Source organism: Castanea sativa, chromosome 6 (assembly GCF_040712315.1).
Source record: "Castanea sativa cultivar Marrone di Chiusa Pesio chromosome 6, ASM4071231v1".
Classification (NCBI taxonomy): Eukaryota; Viridiplantae; Streptophyta; class Magnoliopsida; order Fagales; family Fagaceae; genus Castanea; species Castanea sativa.
Window position 1 is genome coordinate 51,577,061 of NC_134018.1, and position 18,339 is coordinate 51,595,399.

Below are 18,339 nucleotides of genomic sequence, written 5' to 3' on the forward strand. Positions count from 1 at the left end.
GGGATCGATCACCCCATATAGCCAAAACCTATGTATTCAGTGGAAAGTGTTAGAAGTCAAGTTACAATTTATTTATATATATATTAAGAAAAACAGAAGGAAGAAGAAGAAACAAAGTTGTCGCCTTTGCTTAATTCTTCGAAAAAAGTATCATTTGGAATACGAAAAACTTGTCCATTGACCAAGATTATCATTGCCTGTTAACAATATTCTTCTTTTTCAGGAAACTCGGGCTTAATGTCCTTTGGCGGTCTTAACTTTTAGATTCTATGGACACAAAGGATCATTATTAAAAAAATATAAAGCAGTCATGTGATGTTCACCATGTAACAAACTAACAACCAATCTCAAGGATTCTTAATCAAACCAAAAGTTAAGTGGAGAAGCATGCAAACGAATCTAGGTGTATAAATGAATAAAAATAAAAGCATATACGCCAAAAAAAAAAAAGTTCCTAAAACCATGTAATGATGGATTTCATCCTATTATATGAGTCAATATAAAGACATAGTAGGAAATTAACATCTTGTGACATGAGTTTCAAAGTGAGTATTATTACTTAAAAAGGAAACGACAAAATTAGTGGACCACGAATAAATTGGGTAGAGAATGACTGAATTTACAAATGAAAATAGCACACAAGAAACTTTTATCAAGACAGGGCCTTCATATCAGTATATTACAACAACTTCTTTCATGTTAACTATAAGGTATGGGCTCTAATCATATGTGGTTTACAATGACATCAACGTAAAATCATCTGGTATCAGTGTTACATATCAATGTTTTAATGATTTAAAAAAAAAAAATTTATATATCCAATCATATTTTACAAGAACTTTATCATGTTTCACTTCAGAATGGTAAGAGAGCACCAGTCAACTTAGGTTTCATCAACAGACTCATCTGTGTAAGCTTTCTAGTGTAACCTAATTGAACGCGAGATCTTACTCCAATTTATCCATAATAAACTTTAGTCACTTCTGGTCGGCTTCTTGCTTCTTTCATATTGAGAAGAGAATAAAATAATAACTCTTCATTCCTTTATGTGCTGATTAACAGGTATGAGTGGAGGCAGAAAATTTTTATAAACTATCATGTGAAATAGGGAAGGCAAGACCATCTTTTAGATGGCTCACTGCTGTGGGGCACAACCATTTCAGCATGTTTGGACCTAAAATCTGAACAAAAGGCATATAAGTTACCATATTGACAGATCACAAACTTAATTGAAATATCAATACACAAAAGGAGAGAGAGAGAGAGACCGAGGTTATGTTTTGGTAAACATTATGATTGAATGGATGTCGATAATTCTGACCAGACTTCTTAGCCAACCATGCTGCCGGTACTCCTTTGTGATACTGGTAAAGGGTTCATTATGAGATCGGCACCAGTAATTAATCGAAAAACAATGATAAAACATCCAACTCTGGAAACTCACAACTTACCTCTATGGTTGTCATATTATGAATGATAAGATAGACATGCCAACCCAAAAGAGTTCCAAATGTAACACTCAAACCAATCATCCCTGCTCCACAAATAACCTAAAATAAACACAACTTTTAGCACCCTTGAAAATTTCATGAAGTACCACTGAAAATATATAAATAAAGAAAAGGGAAAAGGCAGGCGACAAATGGATTTTAGTTCAGATAAACTTGACATGCACAGGGTCTGTATTTAAAAGCTTGACAACTTAAGTAAGGTTTATCAATCACAGGTTCCCAAAACTCTTAACTCACAATAACAGCCACAAATCCAGCTGCAGGGATGACAGACATCTACTAAAAGTAATAAGCTGATAAGCGATAACCTAATTCGTGTAAATAGTTTTATCTAGAACGAGATCTAAAAGAGATCCAATAGTTTGAAATTCTTCACAATATTTCATTATTGTTCAAGTTTCTGACAAAAATGTTGCTTTGAAAATGAAATGTAATGTATGCCATTGCCAAGACTCCTATTAAAAAGGATTTTAAGACTTGTACTTCAACAGAAAAACACAACAACCTAAGGAATTAACTGAATAATATCAAATAACTTCAGTGACAAATTCATACATACAGTCATCTTTTTAACTTTCTTTCCACCAGACACTTCATTCTTTCTCTTTTTTCTTTTTCTTTTTTTGGGGGGGGGGGGGGAGAGAGGGAGAGAGAGAGAGAGAGAGAGAGGCTCTTTGCCATATCTCAAACACCAATCAACATATATGCACAATGAATGGTTAGTTTTGGATCCGCATAACCCCCTTATATGTATTCTGAAGTGAAAGAAATTTGACCAGAATTCTGACTTGAGAATTTGACATTATGATACATTTCACAACATAAAACTAACATTCAACATGAGAGCTGTAGATAACTAAATACTAACTTACATAAAACATCTTGAGGGGAACCCTCCCGCTGAAATCCTTTTGAAATGAACAGCTTATTAACACAACCTAAGAATGCCAAGAGCTTCGGTATAGGGTCAACTTAACAATATTAAAACAAATGAAAGGAAAAAGCAGATAAAAAATACCGTAGAGTAGATGCTACTTATAGCTGCATATAAGACAAGTACAAAAAAGGCTTTATAGTTCCAATAGCCAACACAATTGTTTATCCACATACAGTGATGATCCTGCACAAAATTTTGGCAGGAGCATAAAGAACTTAAATCATAAATTTAATCATGTTTGAAATTATAGTCATATCAGATCCCTTTGTTAAAGTTAATGTAACCTACCTACCATCCTCAAAACACATCTTCTGCAGATCCGACAATGATGAGCTCTAGGGGGCTTGTATGTAAAACATTTGTCACAGGGCCTTGGTTGTGCACCCTATCAGAAATTAAGTATCCAGGAACAAGAAGTTACATCTAGTGTAAAGTTTTAGTATTGCAACAAATGGTGACAAAAATAGATTCTCTTATTGAAAAATATCCAGGAACAAAAAGTTACATCTAGAGTAAAGTTTTAGTAATGCGTCAAATGGTGACATAAATAAATTATAGTATTTACAATTCACTAGAAAAAAAAAAAAAAAAATTTGGCAAGATGTAGCAATTGGGTCTTGGCTATCAGGTAAGTTTAGGTACAGATCTTGCTTAACAAAAAGAAATGTAGCATATGCAAGAACACCGCCACCGGGGCGGGGGGGGGGGGTGGGTGGGTGGGTGGGTGGGTGGGGGGGGGGGGGGTGTTAATCAACCACAATGCACATGATATGATCCATTTATCACTGACACAACTAAAGCAAAATCAACCTCAAATTAAACCAAACTAGACCTCTTGACCTGGTGGCAACCCAAGTGCAGCCCATGGTGGTGGCCAGTATTCAAACCCCATGAAGAGTATGTTATATGCATGTATGGGAGCGATTTGGGGGCATTTAGTCCATGTGCTAGGTTGGGGATCTATAATATATACATAATAAAAAAAAATTTTAAAGACCACCTCCACAAGCTCAATAGAGCTGTTGATTGAGTTAGTCTTATAATGTATTAACACTATATTTAGAATACATAAGACTCAAAATTTCTAATTTCATTTTTTTTCCCCATTCTCTTATCAACCAAATGAAGGCAAGCTAACAAAGAACATCTAACAAATTCTTGCAAAAAATAAAGGAAAAGACTAAATAAACGATCAATTGTAGTAAAGTTTCCATTTTTCTGAACAGCAAAACACAAACCATGAGATCCAAAACCCAAAATCTTCTCTTTCCCTCATATTTTCTCAAGAAACAAGCAGAAACCAAAGAAAGCACATAAAACCCATATCAGAATACTGATATTGAACCATTAAAAAAAAAACTCACATTATTGTTGGGTTCTTGATCCGAGGCCCGGCTTTGTTCAACATCAGGGACATAGGAAGGTGGAACGTGACCTGGGTCAATGAGAACACAAGCAAAGAAAGAGACAAAGCAGAGAAAACCAAGGAAAGTGAAAATGAGAGCGTTCAAAGACCCAGTTGAGCTCTGTAACCCAACCCAATCCTCGATGAAAACGAATACTGTGATGTAATACACAAAACCCATTAACAGTAACACGGCTGAGACTGGGATAGAGAGGAATCTTTGGCACTTCATTGGGGGTTGTGAAAGGCGAGCACTGGTCTGGTTTGGTTTGGTTTGGTTCACCGTTTCTTTGTCGTTATGAATTGTTGTAAAAGGAAAGTCAATTAGTGGGAAAGAGCCAAAGAGGTCCAGTCCGTGGTTTCGTTTAGTGAGACTAGGCCTTATACTGTAGTCTCTAGCCCACAAAAGTGGCCTGGTTCTCAGGCCCAAACAGATATTATTATTAAGAAGGTGGTAAAATAGCCAAGCCGAATCGGGTTTTTTTTTTTTTTTTTTTTTGAGAAACTGCCTAATCGAATATTAAACATATCAAGCTGAAGAAAAATCCTCTAAATAATTTTTTTTTGTTATCTACTTACATCTTTATTAAATGGATTAATTATTTTTTAGGAATAGTCATTGCTCTCTAAAATGATTATAGTATATATTCCTTAGTATATGCAGTAACAACTTTTATAATTAGGTCCCATAAAAAGTCCCATAAACGTCTTTTTTTTCAATAAAAAAAAAGTCCCATAAAAAAAACTTTTACAATTAATATTGATAAAGGATATTTTGATCAGAGAAAATTTTCTAACTTTTTTGACTGTCAAGCCTTCCTTTAGAACGAAAATAAAGTATCCTTCAGGCCTCTTAAGATCCTTTGAGACAAACGTATCTGTTAGGTTGGTTGGCCACGCAACATCATCCACGTTTGCCATCAAACCTAAAAGAACCTGTCGCATTAACGAGCATACCAACGTGTGGATACGCTTGGCTCCTACGCTATTTGCGTGTTCCCCACTCAAGCATCTCTATATGAAAAGAACTTGTACATCACTTCCAAACACCCTACTATATGTTCGTATCTTCTCAGTATAGGAAATAAAACCCTAAGACTTCGGGATCTTAACTCCATATCTTTTCTACAATGAAAGATCCTGCATTCAAGGGATCTTTCAGCTCTACACCATTATATAAGCACTAAGTCTTCACTTTTCTAAGTTATGTGAAATTTTCTAGCTCTCACACTTTTAAGTTATTAGAATTCTTTAATCATTGACTTAATATTCGAGGGGTCTTTGGGCGACACCCCACCGGTGCTCTCTGTAAGTTCTTTGTTTTCTAATTCTTTAGGTACCCTAATTGGCGTGCATATAGACAATTAACTTACTGACGATTTTGTGCATCATCAAATATATTTCCACAAAAAAAAGGTTTTTTTTTTTTTTTTTTACAAATTTTCTATATGTAACAACCAAACTTATGAATAAGAATAGCTAATCCATTATAACATCTTTTATTCTCAATAATAAAAATTACTATTCTTAACACAATCTTCATTCAATGGATAGGATTATAAATGCATTTTTTTGAAAAAAACTTTGACACCCCTGAAACTTGAACATGCAACATATGCCACAACAAATTTATCAAATCTATTATTTTCTATTTTACTTATTGTATATTAAAGTCTGACTAAAAGAGTTCATGTATTGCTAGGACATGTGAGCTTTGATATGGGCGGGCCGATGGTTTTCCACAGAGGATTGAGCTCTGTGGATGAAGATTGAGCTCTTTGGGTTCCTATGGATGAAGATATGGTCTCTGTGGATACCATTGAATTTCTGTTGGAAGAGGAATCTTACAAAGATCGTATTGATTCTTATCAAAGAAAAACAGGATTAACTGAGGCTGTTCAAACAGGCACAGGTCAACTAAACGGTATTCCCATAGCAATTGGGGTTATGGATTTTCAGTTTATGGGGGGTAGTATGGGCTCCGTAGTTGGTGAGAAGATCACTCGTTTGATCGAATATGCTACCAATCGGTTTTTGCCTCTTATTCTAGTGTGTGCTTCCGGAGGAGCACGCATGCAAGAAGGAAGTTTGAGCTTGATGCAAATGGCTAAAATAGCTTCCGCTTTGTGTTGACCTCGGCCTGGACCAATTCATAGGCCCACTGGCCAATATTGAACCACCAATTGGACATGCAAGTCTTTGGTGGTTCAATAGTGGCCACCAACTGGTCCACTTCGGTCCCCTCAGAAAAATCGTGGGTCTTTCGGCCTCCGTCTCCATCTGAAACCAAAGACACCAAACTTCCTAGTGAAAACTCAATATGTTTGCACTTTGCACATACCCAACAGAGAGAGAGAGAGAGAGAGAGAGAGAGAGAGAGAGAGAGAGAGAGAGAGAGAGAGAGAGAGAGAGAGAGAGAGAGAGAGAGAGAGAGAGAGAGAGAGAGAGAGAGAGAGAGAGAGAGAGAGAGAGAGAGAAGAAAAAAGAGGAAGGAATTTAGAATCTTAGATCATGTAATTTGGGCCCTCTTGTGTTTCATGGATCCCCGAGTGCTTTTAGTCTTTGAAAAAACCCAGAATAAAATTTCAGTGGTTGGGCCTCTATATTGTCCTAGCTCTGCTGAAATATGATAGATACCCTTAGGCCCTTAATCCATTCCCTGAAAATGGGCTATCCCTAAGAGAGAGAGAGAGAAATAAAAAGAAAACACACTGAAGCCGAGTACATGATCGGGATTGAACAATGGAGTTACAGGTCCACGTTGAAATTAAAGAGATTCCCATAATGTTGAGCCTTGAAAAATGGTAATTGGTTAAGTGGTCAAGCTTCAACTTCGTGGGCAGACCTTATTGGTTCCTTAACTCCTTTGGCTCAAAATACCAAAAAAAAAAGAAGGTAGCCTTTGCTTGGTCACAACCTCAACCTTTTGAAATTGAAGAAAATCGCACTCAACTCAAAAAAAAAAAACGTGTCTTCCACCAGCCAAACAAAATCTGATGGAACCTTTATACAAAGTGTACCATAGTTGAAAGCATCAAGTTTGGATCCAAATGCCATAAATGTACTCCAAGTTACAACCTCACATCTTAAGCAATTCGTATTGAAAACCAACCACTAATCAAAACATTAAAACCTTTCTATTTTCTACCACCTGCATGTCTATCATCTACCATTACACTTGTGGTCTCAATTAATATAGTACATTGTTTGTTACTATCATTTATGTTCAATCACTATGTGGACCTTTTCTTGTACATTTTACCATCATGGTCTAGCTTTGGGGACCATAGATATTTTCGTGTGCACTACCACAACAAAGGGCCACACAGACACTACCACCTTATAATTTGATGGTAATGGTGACAATTGAGGAGGCATATTGAATATGTATTGGAAAAAATGAGCCAAAAGTGTCTTTTCTTGCAGAGCCTTGAACATGGACTTATGATGAAGTTGGCACAAATATGCATTTTCTGCATTGGTTATAGGTGAAAAATCAATCGAGGGGACCATGATGATGAGCATGAAATTATATAGTTTCCCCTTAATTTTGATATAAAAGGTATATGAAAATGAGATGACAAAGGCAAAGCTTGAAAGAAAACCGAGATGGATACATCACGATCACATTTTTGGGGACACAGTACAATCACTCAAATACGACATATATATGTGCCAAACAAAAATGTGTCTATGTGTTCAGCCTTGCCTGGGTTGCTTGCAGCCCTGGAAGGAGGAGGGGCCACTGTGTTGTTGTTATCATTACTCTTTTTACATTTTTCAACCATATTTGAAAGGTGACGATGAAAGAGATTGAAGTTGATATAAATATTACTCTTATTTTGCTTAGCCTAGCTCACTTGGACCATGCTAGGAATAACGCAGTACTAATTAATCTTTACTAATTCTAGTAGAACAACCTTGTCACATCTTCCTTCGATATATATAACTTATGATTGGTTTAAGGGTATGGTCCTAGAATCATTGTTAATATTATATAATATGGTTATGCGGGCACACTTTGACGTGAACTTTCTTCCAATCAAATCAATGCAGTCCTTTTCTTTTAACTTCAATTGTATACTTTTATATTGATACACTTAGATTAGAAAAAGATAATTGAGAAAGAGCCACTGATCATTTTTAAAAAAAAAAAGGAGAAAAAGATAATTGAGTAAATAAATTTCGAATGATTTCTATTTATCTAATATTAGATTAGAATATTGTCCATTCAAAAACAAAAAAAAAAAGAAAAAAGAAAAAAAAGAAAAAGAGAGTCTGAGCCCTTAAGATCGAGACATTCTACTTTGATGTGGTAGCTAGGCTGCTGCATTATCATTATCATATTGGCTGCCAATAATTTTTCCAGAGATGTAGAACAGTGGTGGTTCCCTACAACAGTCGTCGGTAATGTACCTTTTCTTATGCAACTAGTATGAGTACGACAGTTTCCCTAAAAAACATAAAAAGAAAGAAACTTTATCAGGCATATGGCAGTGTCACGAGTCAATTGTGTCATGTTGTAGCTTGAAAATGAAAAACATGCATTTATGTTTTTTTTTTTTTTTTTTGGAAAAGTAAGGAGATAGGATATATAGTATGATGATGTGTATCCACCTTCAATATCAATTTTTTTTTTTTTTTGAAATTTTTACATCTTTTAGGATTCAAGCCAAGTGTATCCAAGCATGTACTTGCAGTATAAGTAATTTAATCCTATTATGATTAGAATAGAGTTGGTTTAGGTTTTTCTAAATAACTCCCCAATGGGTTTAGTTTAGCAATTCATAAGTTTCATGAGATCCATGAGGTCTTGTGTTCGAAACTCTTAACCAATATCTTGATGCTACCCTTAAACCTCTTTATAATCCCCTAGTACAAATATGATAATAATTACACTCAGTTGAAAGGATAATTAAGTGTTTTAAGAGTTCTAAACTGTAACATAGGCATTAAATAATTTTTTTTTTCTACACATATCTTGTGATGTACAGTTTATTGTGAGAATATCTATTTAGTTTGTACTCTTATAGTTTTAACACAACATTGCATGTCAACTTTAGTATCTCCAAATGATATGCAGAAACCTACTGGTATACTTAACCTGCAGAATCAAATCTCTATGGAAGAAAAGGCTGGTGTTAATGTTACATTATTCATGTAAATCATATAACTAAATATTGAAAATTTTAGACAATTGAAAAAAAAAAAAAAAGCTGAAAAAAATAAAGTGAGTAAAATTTTATACAGGAATCTTTTTCTTTTTTGTTTTTAACATCTTTTTGTGCTTTGGGTGCCCAATGCAATCATGAACAAACTAGATTCTGAATCTAGCTATCCACTACTTTATGACTAAAACGATAAGGCTTAAGCTCTTCCGGCGGGAAGCTCAGTTTTGTCTCTGTAAAAACTCTTGTATGCTGTAAAAGAAACCTAGATTTGCCTTAAACTCATCATCAACATTATCAAACCTGTCTTTTTTCCATTCTGAAAATGAATTATGATTTATGAATTGAACTACATAAAATTAAGTTCGACCAATAATCCTAAAATGCATTCTTAATTTTTATGATTTTTTGTATTATTAAAGAATGAAATATATATATATATATATATATATATGACAATCATGCTTGACCAGCTTTAAGAAAAAAAAGGAAAAGAAAAAAACCAGTCCGTACCATCATTGTTACTACAATAACCAGTCCGTACCATCACCACCACCTCGATCATCATTATAATGTTGTTGTCATAATTGCATGTCATTATATATACCACCACCATCATCTCTACCACCTTCAGCACTATATCCTCCACCATCTCGATCCTCAGAGCATTAATCTCCATAACTAGTATTAGGAAAATTCACATCATTTTTCACATACTTATTTCTACCATTTGCTCTCATTGTAGAGGTAGAGTTAAGATTTTAGTTTAGGGAGCAAGAAAATAATTTTTTTTTCAAAAAAATTATTTAATAAAAGTATCAAAATAAATAAACAATTAAAAAAAGGCTTTAATTTTCATATAAATATAACGTAAATGTAAATTGAAATGGCATGGGATGGGAATGAATTGGAAAGCTTTCTTATTAAGCAATGATCCATAGGGAAATATGAAAATCCACGTAGATTGATACAAATATATTTTAGGATTCTATGGAGACTTATTATAATCATATTATGTTTAAGTTTATCCATAATCTCAACTTTGTAATAATAATAAATAAATAAACTAAATATACCTATATTTTATACAATTAAAAGACATAAACAAAAAAAATAATCAATTGAATTTCTTTATTTAGGAGTATACTAGGAAAAAAATTAATATTAAAGTATAAAAAACATATGCCAATAAATTTGAAATTTTTCAAAAGATCCTTGGTTTCTTTTAAGAAATTTTGCAATACCAAATACTTTTGTTCCTATTGCAGTGAATTTTGTTTCTAATTGTTCATAATCTAGAAAATAACAATTAAATTTAGTAATTCATCCCATATTACTTTTTGAAAAAAATATAGGACCTAAACTATTTAAGAGAAAATTTTCATCTTCATTTTCATTCATTCTCTTTTTATTTAAAAAAAAAAGAAAAGAAAAAAAAATTGTGAGTTTGAATTATGATTAGAGACAAATACTTTTATTCCTATTGCAGTGAGTTTTGTTTTTAATTATTCATAATCTAGAAAAAACAATTAAATTTAGTAATTCATCCCATATTACTTTTTTTTTAAAATATAGGACCTAAACTATTTAAGAGAAACTTTTCATCTTCATTTTCATTCATTCTCTTTTTAATTAAAAAAAGAAAAGAAAAGAAAAAATTGTGAGTTTGAATTATGATTGGAGACATAAAGGGGAAAGATTTGGATTAGAGTGCAAAGAGGGTACTTCTGTGTAGCAACTCAAGGTCAAATTTGTACTTGCATAAGGGTTAAATATTTCTTCCATTTCTCAAAGCCAACTTATTTAGTACACTATTGCATACAATAATGGTCTCACAATAAATGAGATCCACACATCCACGAACTCCTTTATCGTGAGATACTCGTAGTATATAATGAGTACATAAGATACCGTCTCCTCTCTCTCCTACTTTATCTTTGCCCTTGTAATGAATGCATAAGATATCGTATCCTCTTTCCTACTTTAGCTCTGTCCTCGTAATGAGTGCATAAGATACCGTATCCTCTCTCCCACTTTAGATCTGCCCTCTCACCAATCTGATGCGATAGACTATGATTGACTCTTTATTACCTTCATATGTATTCACTACTTTTTTTCTACTACTCACAATAAATGGTGTGGTTGTACACTTTTTTTGCATCTACACATTGTCAACATCAAACTTTCTATGGCCAACTTTACCTCATGGCACAATCTTATTGTCACCAATATTAGTATTTGCACATTTATCATTGCTACCAACACCATTGTTATCAAGGAAATTTAACTCATGACTGAATTATTATGACATTTAACTGACACTTGATTAAACCCTAACTATACTATAGCTTAACCCAGCTTGGAGGAGAAAAAACCAAGAAGGAGAGATGACTTCATTCCATTCAGTAAGGAGGTTTCGTCTTTTGCCTCAAGGAGCTGTAAATTGTACGGTTTTAACACATATGTCCTAGATTTGAGGTGTAAAAGAGAACAAAGGTTCTAAATGGAGATATTTAGTCACTTCCACGCACTTTAACAAACAACAAAAAAGAGGGGTGGAAATCTAATTTTTAAAGATTTTTGACAAATGACATTTCCAGTCTTCCAAATCCCAGTGTGCGCGCGCATATTTTTCACTAGGGGGGCAATATCATTGATACTAGATTAAAGGCCAATTTAAATGTGGTAGATTTCTCACATACAAACAAAAGGGAGAGATTATGAGAGACAGAGAAACCCTAACACCCCCACCCCCCTCTCTCTCTCTCAAAAAAAAAAAAAGAAGAGAGAAAACTAACAGCTCATTACCAATACAATTTTTTCCATAATTGTTGACATGTTCTAACTCTTATTGATGCATAACAAAAGTGGTGTCCATTAATGGACCTATGTGAAAATAATATTATTTTTATCACAAGAAGTTAGGTTAATAGTTATTAAAAATAATGTATTTGTAGCATTACTAAAATTATAAATTCTGGTAAAAAATGAATAAAAGATAATCACAATTAGTGATGCACAAGTTCTACCTTTAACATTGCCAAGAGTCTTGAAACTCATGGTATTTCTTAGTATTTTCAACGAAAACATTCAAACTTAAAATCCTCCGATCCTCAAATTTTCACTCATAGGTATTTAATATCAAAAGATTCCTTAAGCAGTACATATTCTCACTCAAAGGTGGCTTTTAGTGACTGCTCTTCTTTAATTTTTACTAAGAGGGTACTAAGTAAATATGTCATTGTTAAAAGTAAACAAAGAAAAAAAGATCTTTATCTTTCTTTTTGGAATGTTACCATTTTTCTTCTTCTTCTTTTTTTAAGGGGGGATTATCTTTCTTTTTGGAATGTTACCATTTTTCTTCTTCTTCTTTTTTTAAGGGGGAGATATATCAAAGCGTAGGCTTCATTTTGCAATTTGAAATTTAAGTACTTAAATTTGTCTATACAAATTAATGTGTGAATTCCACACACAAAAATAAAACTTTGAGAGAGAGAGAGAGAGAGAGAGAGAGAGAGAGAGAGAGAGAATGGTGAACATATTGTTTAAGGAATGATGAAACTATTACCGGTTTTACTAAAATAATGCTTATAAAAAAATATAATAACAAATGTGATTGGTGTCTCATCAATAGCATTATAAATAAATAAATTTTTTTTAAGTTTAAAATTGACAAATCAATTTATAAGGCTTATATAGCAAAACATTATAATAACCCTAGCATCATTCATGGCATAAATAACCCATATAAATCTAGAGACTCTTGACTATCTAGGTGAACAAGGAGAAGCTCAATCACCACATATGATAATGAACACATTTTTTCTGATACAATTACCTTAAAGCCTTTGTTTTCCTGAAGACAGCAAATGATTTTTTTTTTTTTTAGAATACTAAATATTTTTAACACACATGGAGAGAGGGGAGAAAGTTTTAAAGAAACTTACAGCAAATGAAAAGTTGAAAAAAAAAAATCTATTCATTAGTGGTTTCTCTACTCAGAAAATCTTATCTCTTTGGTCTCTTCATTTTTGGTTTTCAAAAGATCTAGTCACAATTAAATCAGGAAAAAATCTGTGACATTCAACACAGTATGTGACACTTCTCTTTAATTGACTATTACTTGTGATGTCTCCGATCAATTCCAGGAACAGACTATAATTGGACACTTTATAAACAGATAAAACTCTACAATAAGTTTTGCTCAACAAGTGCACATCCCATGCAAGTGATCTATGGCTAATCACAAAATCATCACAGGTAAGATTTCAAGTATGTGAACTTTGATGCACAGTGCTTTGATGCTGTCTAATCACAAAGCTACAATCTAAATTGCTTACACATTGACCATGCTATAAAATCTAGATTCACCATTCCACTCATTCATCATCAATGTGTGAAATTTAATAAATTTCATTAATATTTATTACACATAACCCATGCTTTTAAGGCATGAACTGGTTAATCGGCAGACTTATCCTACTTTTGAGAAGCTGATTTTCCAACTCACACTTGTGGAGAGGGGCATTTTTCATCATACCAAGGTCCAACCTCAATTTTTCATACCCGAAAATCTTTAACTTAAGTTTATTGCAGCAATGTGAAAAAGGCTGTAGAAGTGATGCAACTGTGTCAAGATGTTGATTAATAACTCAGACATTAGGTAAAAATGCACAATAGACTAATAAGAGAACACAATTCAAGATTCTGACCACATGTTTTTTGTGAATATAAGTAAAACATTATCCAATAGTCTAAAGAGAAATGCATAGTTACAAGCATTATTTCATGTGCATACAAATTTGTTCGTAGTAAAAAGGATTTGCTATGATCTCTTTGTACTCGCTAATATTGGTTTTTTCTCACTCAATGTACTTGTGGACCTCCGTTAGAAGGAATGATATTCGTCTCCCTCCTTTTCAATTGTCAAAATGATATAACAGCTTTTGTCACTAACTGCCCCCACATGACATGGCTTAAGATTCTTCTTCAGTTCCATGGCTAATAGATAGAAAAAGTAGGTTCAAAATTCACTCATTTCTACCGTGCATTTAACCTGGTTAGGTTGAAAAACAACTACGTTCCCTGCAGCAACTAAATGCAACTCCAAGGTAAAGCAAGATTTTCATGGCTACTAGAAGCATTGTTACAGAATAATTTCAAATATCATTCTACTGTTAAGTGGCTCTCTTAATTCTCTAAGACACCCCTCCTCCAAAAAACTAGCTGGTAAATATAACTATAGAGCACTGCTTATCACACACAATGTGTGTTTTTATTCATTTATTTGTTGAAAGTTTGTCAAAATAGAGTTGTATTGAGAAAAATGAAGTTTTGAAAGTTGTACGTATATATAAACAAATGAACTAAAAAGTTCAAAAGAAAAGGTCTAAAACCAAACAGATACGAACACCATCAAATATTTAACCTTATGCTAGGTTAAATGCATTTATAACAATAATAACAGCAATCAAGACTCGGTTTTCAATTTATGCTTAGTTAAAAACATTTACAACAACAACAATAAAATCTTAGTTCCAAAATTTCAAATCTTATAACAACAACAGCAATCAAATCTTAATCTCAAAAGTTCAGGGTTAGTTTAAAACATTTACAACTAAAGATCAAAATAATATTAAAATTTCATTCTTCACTGAAGTTGCTTCCCAACCGACAATATCAAACAATCAACCTTGAACCCATACATAATCATTTGCTATGTAAACTAAATACCAGTCAGCTATAATCATTATGATCCTTTATATTTTTGAGTTACAGCTAAGGCTTTCTGTTGTTTTATGGCATCTTTTGTTTTACATGTGGGACAACCTGACGTGCATAGACTCCCTGAAACTAGTCAGTCATATCTATGCAATATCGCTTCATTATTATAAACTTCATGCATATTGAAACAAAACCCAAAATCTCATAGATGACTCTAGAACTCAGAAGGTTGAAATGCCTATCTCTGTTTAAAGCCACTGCAATAAACCTTATTAATGATAGATGAATCTAAAGATAATGAAAGTGCAAGCTCAGAAAAACAGCTATATCAGAATATTCTATAACTAAAAAGTTTATTTCAATTGTCAAAAACCTTGTAACTCATTCCTATGAACATAAACTAATTAACAAAATGCATTACATAATTTGTAACATTGTACTTTAAATAATAATATTTTTCAAAAGTTGTATTTCAACTCAAGATAAAGAAAAATTGGGAGATATTACCTCGTCAGATGTCTTATTAACATGAAATATAAACCATTATTGTCAATTCCATGAGATTGAGTAACATTACTTGGTTCTTCTTATAAAGAAAACCTAGATTCAAATATCTCATTCTTTCACTTGTTGTAAGCTAAAAAAGAAGGCCGGGGCTATTCCATCCAGCTAGGTCTATCCTGAAGTTCGGTCATGTAATTTGTTTTCCATTTGATTGATTCACAAGTGCAGCACTACAGCTAGGTGATTCTGATTGTTGGTATAAAACAAAAGAAAGAGTACTTAAAGGACAACAAGATAACAGGCCAAGGAATAGCTCTCAAGGATTCTCTAAAACAAAAGAAAGAGTACTTAAAAGGACAACAAGATAACAGGCCAAGGAATAGGTCTCAAGGATTCACTAAAAATGTCAAAGAGTCAAATATATCTAAAGAGTGAATAGAGGATGAATTAAGGACAACAAAATCTAACTATTTAGGACTCGAGTGAAATTTCTATCATATTTGGACGTTGAGGGGTGAGGAGGGGATGTTGGGGATTCGATTTGAGTTAGCAAAATATATTACAGAAACAACTAATTTTCTACTATAGTTGCTTGTCTTGAAAGTATAGGATTCTTCCTAAAACCTACATGCTTCTATAAGAGAGAGACACAAAGAGGGAATATAATTAAAGAAGAAATGGGTAGGAGATAACTCCATGGATGCTCCTTCAATTGGAAATGATTACAAATAAAATTTCTCAATATTGTAGTAGTGAACACGACAATTCAATGTGACATCATGTAGCCAAGATTCTAGCTTGATTGTTCTAGTTCCTAGGGAAGCTCCAAGCTTCAAAATTGTTTATCCAACGCAGACAAGAATTTCCCAAAAAATTACTATAGTATTTTAATGAAAAATACTATGAGGGTGTTTGGTAGTGTTGTTCTAGTAACGTTGTTTGCATTTTTTGAAAAGACGTGTGGGTAAAATAGTGTGTGAAAATATGTATAATATTATTTAAACACTGAAAACTGTTGTTCTAGTTACACTACCAATCAGATCCTATATTTGTCAGGGCTAATAAAACCCTACACTTAAATTGATATTAATTAGATTTATAGCCCTAAAAATAAAAAGAAAAAATACATAGCAGCAAGACAAATGCGCATATATTGCTCCAAAAAGTGTAGTGAGATAAGAGCAAAGTTTACCTCACTCACCTTTCTCCTTTGCATTATCATAATAACTTCCTTGATTCCTGTAAATGAACAGTAATAAAGTAGAAAAAAAAATTACGAGGCAAACTAATCAAATAAGTGCTACAATAGCATAGCCATCAATAATCACATATTAGATAAAAACAAAATAGTACATATGGGAAAGCGGATTGAAATTAATTAGTTTACCTTTAACAAACAAAGCTGCAAAATCAAGATCCTGCTTTCAGTTTTCTAGTCATTTATTGGCTGATGCAGCATCATCAAGATTCTCAATTCCAAAGCATATGCAGAGAGAGATTAATCAGATTGTTGCTTCTGTGCATTGGCTCTGTGAATCTCAATGATGCTGCATCCGCAAATAACGACTGTGGATTAATCTGTGAATAATAGAGAGGAAAATAGTAACAATAATCAAATCTAAAATCTTAGTCTTAAATTTTTGGGGTCGAATGACTATGAATGATAACAGAAAGTAATCAAAGATGAAAAAAATGGAAGAAAGTGAATAGGCAAAACAGAAAAAAAGAAAAAAAAAAAGAAAAAAAAAAAGGGAATATTGAAGTCATTTTGGATTCCAAGGTTATATGAGTAGGTTTTCCACAAAATTTGGGCTCACGTGGCATATAACAAATGGTTGAAAAAGACAGTATAATGACCAAAGGAACCCTAGTGCAAAACATGAAGTGGAAGGGAATTTTTCTTTTAGTTTTATGGAGATCAAATAATCTGAGCCGCACGGCCAAAGCAGTGGGATCAAAGAGAGAGACATATATATATAATCACACAAAACCAACTACTCCAACTACTTTTCCTATGTGTAATTCAGGGTGTTTGAGCTTGTGGGTCCGATTTTCCGGTGGCATCTAAACCAAAACAACCATCAAAATGACCTTAGGCTATGAAAATAGAACATGGGTTATGAATGACACAATGAATAGCACTAGCAAATCGAGAAAAAAGAAAAAAGAAAAGAAGAGGATCTAGAAATTCAGAAGTATAAAACAAAAGAAAACTCTATAGTTGGGAAAGAAAAAGAAGAGGGACAAGTCAAGATCTAGTCGTGTTTGAGACTTAAAAAACTCTCAGAGAGAGAGAGAGAGAGAGAGAGAGAGAGGTATGAAACTGAGAAGAGTAGGTGAGGAAGGGTTTAGTCGAGGTGCTGTATATATAGGACGCACACGCACAAGCGTCAAATTGTGGGGGCTCCAAGAAATACTAAAAACGACGTCATTTTTGTGGGAATCTTATGTGTGCATGGAACAGAACTTATGTGCATTGTGCAGCCTAGCTAGCTAAGGTTCAGGTTACTTATAGTGGAGGGCGTACTATTGTATTGCATGTGGAGGAGTTTCAAATATTAAAAATTTTAGATCCTGTTTTTGGGGATAAGTAAATTTGGGATCTTATCCTAGGATTCACATGGCCTAAGGGGCCTGAGATCTAAAAGTATTTAAGGAATTTTCTATCATTGGTCATACAATTGTTATAATATAGTATTAACAACATCAAATGTGTGGGGGGCGTGTTTAAGGAATGTTTTCTTTTATATGTAGCCCATGAGGTGAGTTTTCTGTATAGAAATTCTTCAATCGTGGGGGCATGCTAGTTACTTTGTAATTGGACTCATGTTTGAAGAAAAATGAGATTGAATGGTTACTCTTTTTTTCACTTACGGTAAGTGAGGGGAAGGAATTCAAACCTCCAAAGGTAAGAAAATTGTTAGAGTGAAAATAATAATGATAACAATACGATCAAAATAGTATCAATAGTCTTATGATTTGGTTGCAGGCAAGTCTTGTAACTCAATAGCGCTACCTAGGTCTCTCTTGGTAGAAAACTTGAGTTTTAATCCATTTCCTTTGGTGGTAGAAAGAGAGAGGAGGGGGGGG

At 33.4% G+C, this 18,339-nt stretch overlaps 1 protein-coding gene and 1 long non-coding RNA gene across 2 annotated transcripts; both read right to left on the reverse strand.

Annotated features, from left to right (window-relative positions):
- Window positions 1-534: 534 nt before the first annotated feature.
- LOC142638544 (putative protein S-acyltransferase 15) lies at window positions 535-4,160 on the reverse strand. Its single transcript, XM_075812570.1, has 7 exons — window positions 3,813-4,160; window positions 2,741-2,833; window positions 2,530-2,631; window positions 2,384-2,449; window positions 1,452-1,550; window positions 1,269-1,364; window positions 535-1,181 (listed from the first exon to the last, which is right to left on the reverse strand). Exons 1-7 carry the CDS (start codon window positions 4,083-4,085, stop codon window positions 1,086-1,088), a joined length of 825 nt encoding a protein of 274 aa, XP_075668685.1. The 5' UTR covers window positions 4,086-4,160; the 3' UTR covers window positions 535-1,085.
- A 7,823-nt stretch (window positions 4,161-11,983) lies between these two features.
- On the reverse strand, window positions 11,984-17,549 carry LOC142639072 (uncharacterized). The gene is made up of 3 exons (XR_012845116.1): window positions 16,637-17,549; window positions 16,442-16,488; window positions 11,984-13,631 (listed from the first exon to the last, which is right to left on the reverse strand). It is a non-coding gene; the product is annotated as an uncharacterized LOC142639072 (long non-coding RNA).
- Window positions 17,550-18,339: the final 790 nt, after the last annotated feature.

Bases quoted from the DNA above. Each gene is read 5' to 3' on its own strand.
- LOC142638544 (XM_075812570.1), bottom strand. From the start codon at position 4,085: ATGAAGTGCCAAAGATTCCTCTCTATCCCAGTCTCAGCCGTGTTACTG. The intron at 2,834-3,812 runs GTGAGTTTTTTT...AATTTCTGATAG, and splicing joins ATCAAGAACCCAACAATAAT to GGTGCACAACCAAGGCCCTG. The intron at 1,365-1,451 runs GTAAGTTGTGAG...ACCCTTTACCAG, and splicing joins ATAATATGACAACCATAGAG to TATCACAAAGGAGTACCGGC.